The 9,856-nt window shown below is 38.9% G+C and overlaps 2 protein-coding genes across 3 annotated transcripts; one reads left to right on the forward strand and one right to left on the reverse strand.

Moving 5' to 3' along the window:
• The first annotated feature begins 1,978 nt into the window (after positions 1–1,978).
• On the forward strand, positions 1,979–3,742 carry LOC122023469 (zinc finger A20 and AN1 domain-containing stress-associated protein 8-like). 2 transcript variants are annotated; one of them, XM_042581597.1, is made up of 3 exons: positions 1,995–2,096; positions 2,191–2,235; positions 2,946–3,742. In XM_042581597.1, exon 3 carries the CDS (start codon positions 2,957–2,959, stop codon positions 3,464–3,466), a length of 510 nt encoding a protein of 169 aa, XP_042437531.1. In that variant the 5' UTR covers positions 1,995–2,096; positions 2,191–2,235; positions 2,946–2,956; the 3' UTR covers positions 3,467–3,742. The 2 variants fall into 2 exon arrangements, with proteins under 2 accessions (XP_042437522.1, XP_042437531.1); XM_042581588.1 differs by lacking the exon at positions 2,191–2,235 and having other exon boundaries at positions 1,979–2,096.
• Positions 3,039–9,639, reverse strand: LOC122023461 (transcription factor bHLH48-like). The gene is made up of 7 exons (XM_042581579.1): positions 8,716–9,639; positions 8,491–8,613; positions 8,351–8,416; positions 6,713–6,781; positions 6,471–6,545; positions 6,011–6,257; positions 3,039–4,107 (listed from the first exon to the last, which is right to left on the reverse strand). The coding sequence occupies exons 1-7, from the start codon at positions 9,190–9,192 to the stop codon at positions 4,070–4,072; spliced, it is 1,095 nt and encodes a 364-aa protein (XP_042437513.1). The 5' UTR covers positions 9,193–9,639; the 3' UTR covers positions 3,039–4,069.
• Positions 9,640–9,856: the final 217 nt, after the last annotated feature.

Genomic DNA, 9,856 nt, shown 5'->3' on the forward strand with positions numbered 1-9,856 from the left:
TGCGCATCATAAGGTGTGCATCTCGCATGTACTTAGTAGTCCAAGCTATATATATATATATATATATATATATATATATATATATATATATATATATATATATATATATATATATATATATATATGCTAAGCGTTTCTTTGTGCGCGAGCGTGAGCGAAATTCGACGTGACTAAAACCCAATTTTTTTAATCTCTCTCATCTGCATGTAACAACTTTTCTCTCTCATATGTATGCAACAACTATAAAATTCTCATTTCTCTCTCATCTGATTACATGCAATAATCACTATGCTGCTAATTTTTAAAGGTAATGTAGCTGCTACAACATTATAGCAGCTACTATACAATAGCTGCTACATGTTGTAACAACTTCTGTATAGTAACTGTTATAATGTGTAGTAGTGTTATTATGTAGCTACTATGTTATAGCAGTTACAGTACCATTGTAGCAGTCACTGTACTGTTGTAGCAGCTTCTACTACACCGTTGTAGCAGCTTCTACTGCACTGTTGTAGCAGCTACTATACCGTTGTAACAGCTACTATCCCGTTGTAGCAACTTCTGCACCGTTGTAGCAGCTACTATACCATTGTAGCAGCTATTAAACTGTTATAGCAGCTAGTGTATAATAACTGCTACAAGTTGTAGCAGCTACTGCAGCTACTGCACCATTGTAGCAGTTTCTGTACCATTGTAGCAGTTACTGTACTGTTGTAACAGCTTCTACTACACCGTTGTAGCAGCTTCTACTGCACTGTTGTAGCAGCTACTATACCGTTGTAACAACTACTATCCCGTTGTAGCAGCATCTGCACCGTTGTAACAGCTACTGCACCATTGTAACAGCTATTAAACTATCATAGCAGCTAGTGTATAATAACTGCTACAAGTTGTAGCAGCTACTGCATAGTAGTTGCTACAACATTGTTCATGACTATCACAATAATTTTTTTGCATGTAATAATAAGAGAGATTATAAAATATCATTTTAATTTAAAAAGAAATAAAGAAAAATTGTTGCAAGCAGATGAGAGAGATATTAAAAAAATTAAGTTTTGACTACGTCAGATAGTTCACATCAGATTTCGCTCACGATCGCGTACAAAGTATCGCTTAGTATGTCAAATCTCTATAGATATATATCTAATATAAACCTCAAATGACATACCTACAAACTAAAAAAATAAATTAAAAAAAATAACTCAATCTCTAAATCTTGAAGATAAAAATTTTAAATGGCATAATCGTTCGTTAAAAAAAATAAGCAAAGATTTGTACAGTACTATCGTAGAATGTCCGTAGGTTAACAATTGTGTGTATATAATTCTAACAGTTTAAAATTACCGTTTAAATATTTAAAATAATTAATAATTATACATCTAAGAATATGGTAAAGTACTCGGAGGGACATAAAAGAATTATAATTTAAATTTAAAATGAGATAAATATCTCGAGGTCAACTGTATGCAGACAAGTCACTCATCTTCATATTAATCAGGTTAATTTTGATATACTTTGATAAATTATGAAGGTAAATTAAAAAGTGCGTAACTTGGAGTGGTTCAAGGGAGATTAAATTATGCATATAATATATTGGCATTAAGCAAATGTATGGCACCCAAGAGTCGAAATTAATTATTAAAAAAATAGATTTTTTTTAAAATAATAATAATAAATTTTGAATACGGAAAGAAGAAAGAAGAGGAAAGAAAATCGATTCCGCTGGACTCGAGCCAAACCGGCGACTGGAGCCGGGCCATGTTCAATTAGTTGGGTCAGTCCGCGATGTCAAACTCTTTTACGACATTGGTACCGCATAGAGACTTCTGTAGGGGAACTCATTTCCACCGCCCATGTCTCATCGCGGCGAATCATCTTTCACCAGCGAGGCGAGGTGGTGCGATCGGACGGCGGAGGGAACTTGCCGCATATACTATTCTATGCATCACCTGATTGACAAGATAAGCCCGAAGTCTGCGTCCACTCGGAATAAATACCTCCCCACTTCTCTCTCCGTGCGCTGGTTCCTTTCCTCAAAACTCTCCTTTTGGGATCCCTCGATTGCACGATTTCGAGGCGATTTCCGTCAGCATAAGGTTAGGGTTTCGATTCCCTGCTTCTTGTTGTTCATGTCTCCTTCTATATTATAGGCTTGGTCATGGGATGGAGATTTATTTGCACTCTTTCCAGTTCATCTCCTGCTTTAGGGTTCGTCGGGCGTTCCGAAGAGGAAAGGTGTCTTTTTTTCGTTGCCTGTTTGATTTGAATCCCGAAAGGTCTTTCTTTGATCTCATGGTTGCTGTCTAGGGTTTTGATCCTTAGTTTTTTTTTTAAATATGTATTTTGTTTCGAATGCTAGAAGTTTTGTGACGATCTGTTGTGGTTGATTCGTATATCTTGGTGGTGAATATGAGAGTTGCTAGATAGTTTTGAACTCTTGTTTGGCAGATAAACCTTTTTGGATTGTTACGACTTTATCTATCGTTCTGGTTCTGTTGTTCGTACGAATCTATAGAATATGTTACGTTGTTATATGTCAAATTTGCCTTTAGTACTGGTAAATTGTGAAAAGTTGTACTGAGTCACGAAGTGTAGGTTTGTGTGATGGAGAAGATAGTTCAATAGATGAAAAATCTTTGTTCTCAGTTAGTGGTGGTAATTCAGTTCATGTTCTGCTTAACTGGAAATTATCACATTTCTTTCTAGCATAATTTGATATGATTGAAGAATAATTAAACCTGTATTACAAACAGGTTAATTTGGTATATACGTTTGCATGTTTTACAGGTTAATTTGGTCTGTACATTTGCATGTTCTACTTGTCTTGTATCATATCACTCTTGGATTTCATGCTTCGAAATGAGTCAAATTGGATCTTTTCATATTTTGTCTGGTTTTGTGTAATATTGTTGGCCCTAATTCGAGTTCATGTTGTTGTGATGCAGGAGAGTTAGAAATGGACCATGATGAAACTGGATGCCAAGCCCCTGAATGCCCAATTCTTTGCATCAACAATTGTGGTTTTTTTGGAACTGCCGCGACCATGAACATGTGCTCCAAATGCCACAGGGAGATGATTCTTAAGCAGGAACGGGAAAAGCTGGCACAATCCTCAATTGATAGCTTTGTCAATGGCAGTGGTAGCGGGAAGGAACCCATTGTTGTGGGCAATACTGATGCATTTGTGAACTCTGCTGAAGTAAAATCGCTTAAGCTCCAACCATCTGATGCTTTGGGATCGAGTGAAGGTGGAGAAACAAAAATCAAGGAGGGTCCGAAGAAGTGCACAGCCTGCAAGAAACGTGTGGGCCTGACTGGATTTAATTGCCGTTGTGGAAACCTTTTCTGTGCTGTACATCGCTACTCGGACAAGCATGACTGCTCATTCAACTACCGAGAAGAGGCTCAGAATGCAATTGCTAAAGCAAATCCTGTCGTGAAGGCAGAAAAGCTTGATAAGATCTAAGGGCATACAATGAAGCTCGATCATCTCGGTTACAGTGAGATCTGCATACAGTGCCTTTTCTTTCAAGATGTCAGTCTTCTGTGTTGCTGTATGAATTGCTGGAGGAATGATGCAGTAGGGGCATCCTCCTTGCACCCGCAAAAACTCTATCTTCTTATTGGAAAGGGTTTGCATGTTGCATCTGGTGTGTGAGCTTTAAGTTGTGCTGGTCTAGTAGACAAATATGTTCTCATCAAGTATGCTTCGGTTATAAAAGTTGCTACCGCTGCTTCTAAATCTTAGTTGTTGGTAACAAGTCGCAATGATTGTATTGATGGTCCTAATTCATTACTTCCACACCTTATTCTTACCTTGCCAATGCCCATTACAAACATTTAGGCTAATAATGTACTATATAACTTGTCATATTACAGTAACAACTTGGAGAACCACTCGGTGAAATGCACTTCAATAGAAATACTAAATTTGTACACACATAATGTAGGAGTTAGGTATCGCATTAAGCAATTGCTGATCACGGGCGACGGCACCGCTGGGAAACCTAACTCCGTACTGTACAATGTACATAAGTCTGATAAGTTGCTGGAGCACCAGTCTATAAGTTTAGAGCTCTGTCTTCAGCTGTTTTGAGTTTGGCGGTACTGCAATCAACGAGACATGGAGAGAAATGTCAGAAATTTATGAATTCAATCTTTAAACTAGTTCATCGTGTTCATAGTTACATGTATTGATAAAGGCTCTATTCGAACATACATCACCATTATTAATCCACCTTATTTGAGATCTGGTATATTAATCTTGATAAAGCCTCTGTCCTCACAGACATCATCATCCTTATTAAGTCAGTTGTATTCATCCAAAGTATTTGAGATCTGCTATAATAAATCCCATTCCTCTTGCCACTATGTAAGACTATTCACTGGTTTGCACACACTTGTAGCAAAAGGTGAAGTTGTTACCTTAGCGGTCCCTTTAGAAAGGTCTCACATACTCTGGAATGGAATAAATCATGGAAGCTTATTCAACCTTAGTCAAGTGGCCTTCCTACACAAGGAGCATTGGTCACTAGTTTGCAGACACGCACCAAGAAGGATTGGTCCTTCAATGATCATTGGTTATTCATGAGAATTGAAAAGTTAGGATGACCTTTTATGTCATATCATTGTTTTAAAAATCATAAAATAAAATTCAACATGAAGAAAGAGGAGGATAAGATTGATGAAATTAGTTTGTGAAATCTCTCTCAGATCTACTTTTCAATGGTGATATTAAGGAATATGTTATTAGAAGGACTACTATCAAGATGCAATTAGTGAAGACGAAAAAAAAAACAATAGATTAGCTTGGCCTATACACGCATACAGCGACTTCCATAGTTAAACAAGATATAACCATTAGAGTTGCACCATAAAAAGCATAGAGGACGAAAAAGGGAAAAAAAAATTACTTTCATAATTAAAAAATTATGTACGTTACAGTGTGCATTGGCAGGACAAGGTTCTTATTGTTCGACTGAAATGTGGTTGACTCCCATGGTCAAGCCTTATAGTTTCTTATTTTATGAAGAGTAAGAATTTAAGGACATCTAAACGACAACCAGATTCTATTTACAAGGCATCATGAATCAAAAGGGTAATTGCACTGGATAGCCTTGGTTTCTAGTTTGAAAATGTCAGATGATTGACAGACTCGCAACAACTGGTAGCCCACCTTTAACAATTTCCACAATGCGTGACTTGTTCTATCCTTAGGACTATTCATACAGCTGGCTCCATACCAAACCAACCAACATTGTCGACGTCCTAGCACCCTTGAATGAAGAAAAATCACTATTAATTTTTAACTTTGATGAGAGAGCAAATCAGTAATTGGCAAGGTTTGAAACGAAATTGAACCAGCATTGTCAATGCTGCTACCCATGCGATTGGAGAAAAATGAGACCAAGAGGATATATGCAGTGCTGTGGTTGTTGAACATATGTAGGAACAATAGAAGAACAGTGATTTCACAGGCTAGAATGCTTTTCTTCCTGATATGTTTCTTTTGAACAGAATAAAACTTGATGACACCGTCTCTTTTTTTCTGCTAGCCAAGAAAGTGAGAGATAACAAACACGGACAGTTGTCCAAAGTGATGTGGGAAATCTATACGTCATGGGGACCATAGGGACCAGATTTAATAAGAGGACCAGTGGAAACTAAATTAAACTTGAGAAGAGAGCTTCCTTGGCTAAAGCAATCATTTATGGCTTTGGGTCCGCCAATGCCACCTGATTGAGACAGGTGCTTTCAAAATCCACAAGAAAAGAGAGCGTTGCTTTGTCCTCCTTAAAACTTATTGAACTCAGAATCCGCTAAGCCACGTTTTAAACTACAAATTCTACAGATCTACGCTAAGGATGCTTCAGTGGATAATTAATTGTTCATGAGCCATGTCTAATTTTATGAGATTTCTCCTATGTTTTAGTCCAATTAAATCAAGAGTGCATGGATTAGTAAGATCTTGCATTAAAAATGACTAACAGGTGAGGTACGTTGGCATTACCTGAATTGGCAGGATCATAAAGAAAGAGGGAAGTAGTAGGGTTGGGTAGGAGCTGGGAATGGGCTGCGCCATCCCTCTCCCAAGTCGTTAGAGATTGCTGAGGCTGAAGCTGAGGTGGCACAAGATCGATGTGCCAGAATTGCGGCACCAGCAGCCGTCTGGTTGCTTCTGCAGTAGCATCGGTCGGCCACAATGAGGGATCCACGACCACTCCCCCTGGGCCGTTTCGCACTGTTACAGGTCCACACTGCAATGAATGGCCAAGGGATCACATTTTTCCATGTAGGACGTACACGCATTTTTTTTAAGGATTTAACACATGACAAACTACGCAGTTATTTTCTTGTAAAGAGGAGTGTATTCGTAATGCCTACGTATATATTACAAAGGAGTTGCGGTGACCCTTCCTGCATAGAATTCAGTGAAAGGCATCATTAAGCAGACAACAAAGGGTTGTTACCTCCGCCGATAAATAGCTGTCAAGGCTACTAAAGTCGATCCTCGGGTTGACCGCTGCCAGTCTCATTGATAGGAACTGAGAAGCCCAGTGGAGAAATCGACAATGTTACTTAGAAATATAATCTTAAAGAAAAGGGCAGTTAATTTCAGTGATCAAAGAATATTTGTCTGTAAAAGTAAATAAGAGAATTTTAGATAACGCCGTGACTGACATTATTGACAGAATGGGGGGATGTTGCTCACCTCTACTTGCCTTTGGAGCGTCTGAACGTGATTGATGATTTCATCTAGCACTAAAGCCGTACCTGTTATCTGCGATCACATGAACCAGGGGTGAGCCAACTTCAAGTGCCTTGAGATGACCAGAAACTTTAATTATAGTAACAAAGGTGAAGTTGCTGGTCAAAATAATTAGTAGTTTGATTGCCAAGAAAAAGATGGATTGGTTTATCTATGCTTAAGGAAATGTATTGAACTAGCTTTTGAGGAAGATGATGTTACTGATCTGTGACAAATGAGCAATGTATTGAACTAACTTTTGTTGAAGATGATATTACTGGTCAAATGAGAGTATTGATTGTATCAGTCATATCTACTAGCAATAGGATGAACTTTTTTCAAGGCACGAAAAAGACAATGGAGTAGCCAAATTTCTGTGAACTTTCTTCGAAGCCAGTGAGCCTGATCTTTAGATTAAATTACCCTTATCCAGAGGGTTGGCTTACTAACTGCTGGTCTGAGCAGATAGCTACATACAGCTAATTAAAGGCCGCATTCAGACCCACCTGCCATAGCTACTCCATTCCTTCACCATACTCCCCCATCCCCAACAAATCCAGCACACAACTAATTAAAGTTCACATTGTAATTTCATGGCCGCTGCAAATCAGCTTGCGGCACAGCAGGGATTAAGATTAAAAAATTATAGTAATAGGAAGTTTAATATGTTCAACTTAACGTGTCTCAAAATTCAAAATGGTATAATTTTGTAAAAATATTACCACGATATAACAATATAAGTCTAACATATTTGATTAGGGAGTCTCAAAGCTTTAAATACTGCATGTCCTAATCAATTTGTAAATCAACTATCATAGTCAAAAAAATGGCACAAACCTCCAGGTGATTTACGCATTAAGACTTTCATAGATTCACATTATATTAAACTTAAAGACATCCTATAACAATTATACGTCTCATACTAACTAATTTTTTAAAAAATTAAGTATTTTAGGGCTATATCTTTAGTACAAACTGAAATAAATTCAAAGTCAAGTTTTTTTAAAAAAAAAATATTAATCATTTATACTTATGAAAGGCATATTTTGGCAAAAGACTAGATAAAAAACCCAAAAGTGATTGTTATAAAAATGAAAATTTTCATCTTTCAATTGTCCTTGTGCTTTATTCTCCAATTGAAATAACCTGACATAAATCGATCACGCAACCAATGAACACATATTAGCAATTCCTATTTTTCTGGTTTGATTCCATTGATTCTCCCCTATTTTCCACCCTTTTATCATTATCCCAGACAAGAGCCAGAAGAATCCAAGTAGGAGGGCCCAAAGTAAAAGTAAGACAAGGTTACTTGCAAAAAGAGCCCGACACATTGTTTGGTAAGCCGAACCACATCCGAGTCATTAAGCACCAGGCAATCCCCTCCCACTGCCTGCCTCATCTTTTTTTTTTTTTTTTTTTTTTTCCTTTTTGACCTTTTTTCTAGAAAGTAAACTTTTGTGCAGAATTCACTTTTACATTTTTAAAATTTATAATCAAGAACGAGGTAACTTATAGTTGGTATAAATCACAAGAAGTGTCAATTAAGTAATCAAGTAATTATAACTACCGAATCAATAAATGTTGGAGAAATTCACCAACCTTACTGCATCCAGGGACCAGTTCTTGCAATAGCTTCATCCGCACATTAATTTTTTCCCTTCGCGCCTACAATAATTAAAGCAAGGTTAGAAATTTAGGCTAATCATTAATGAATCATTAAGATAATTAAGCAGCAGTACCCTTTCCGCCAAGCTGTGGTTATCCGTGGCTTGTCCTCGGCGAGCGCGGACGTGAACATACGGGAGCTTATCGCCGTCGGTATTCTCCTCCGCGTTCTTACTCTTCTTAGCTGTGGCCTTTGCCTGTGATTTGAAGGAAAGGCTTAGACGAACGTCGCACTGCCCTCGGAGAAACGGAAGGTTACATTACCGAAAAAGGAAACCCTAGCGAGGCCGCCCCCTTACCTTACTCCTGCCGGTGTCCTTCCTTTTCGCCGGTCCGGTAGGGATCGGATCTAGCGGCGGGGAATCGGAATCCTGCGGCTCAGCTTTGAGCCTTCCGGAACTCGACGCCGGGGATCCCTCGGCGGCGAAGACGGAGAATCGGGCAGCGCGATCCACGAGGGTTGCGTTGGAGGGGAAGGCGGAGGAGCAATCCAAGGGCAGGTGGAAGGGCCTATGCACAGGATGCCCACCTACACGGATCCGCGAGGCAAGGGGCTCGCGTGCGCCCGAGTCGTGGAGGAGCTCCACGGCCTGGTTGGCCGGCAGTCCGAGGAGCGCGGTGAAGGAGCCTCCGCCGGTGGGAGCCGCAGAGCCGTCGAAGCTGCTGGGGTGGATCAGGCTCTGAATCTCCTCCTCGAATCGGAGCGTCTCGGCGATCTCCGGAGAGTACTCACCGGAATTGTCGATTCCGACGCCGGAACTTCGCGGTGGTTCCATCTTTCGCCTCGAATCGTGAACTGGCCCAGTTCGCTGAATTCCCTGCGAAATGCCACCGGAAATGAGTGGATCGAGCCGATAGTGTGCCCCCAAAATGGCGAATGCAAGCGGCGGCCGGAGGGAATCGAAGCGGGAAGAGAGGAAACGATAAGGCAAACGTCGTCAAGTGGACGTAATTGATTTATAAAGATCTCTTCCAATAACTTAGCGGAACGGAACGGCCGTGCTCGGGAAGTACTGTTCACTGAAAGTCGCAGAACGGGATTTGGATGGTAAGATTACCATTTTTAAAAAAAACAATTTGATTAATTAAATAAGGATTGCAAGAAAATTATAAAAAAATGTTTTCTTTCGAATTTATTAAGTAATTGATTCGTTCGTATCTAATGTCCCAGTCAATCTACCCCTATGTAAATATGGAAATATAAATTATGGATGACTATTAGCTATCAGTGCAAGTGATTAAAACTAAGGTTATAAATGAACCAAACGTTCATGAACAAGCTTAGTGTTTGGCTTAATAAAAACGTATTTATGTTCGTTCAATATACACAAAATTAATTAAATAAATAAGTTTGAACAGCTCATTAAACTAAACAAACAAACTTGAGCATATATATGTTCAGTTCGTTAGTGTTTATAAATAATATTTATGAACAATATT

This window comes from Zingiber officinale, chromosome 1A (assembly GCF_018446385.1).
Source record: "Zingiber officinale cultivar Zhangliang chromosome 1A, Zo_v1.1, whole genome shotgun sequence".
Classification (NCBI taxonomy): domain Eukaryota; kingdom Viridiplantae; phylum Streptophyta; class Magnoliopsida; order Zingiberales; family Zingiberaceae; genus Zingiber; species Zingiber officinale.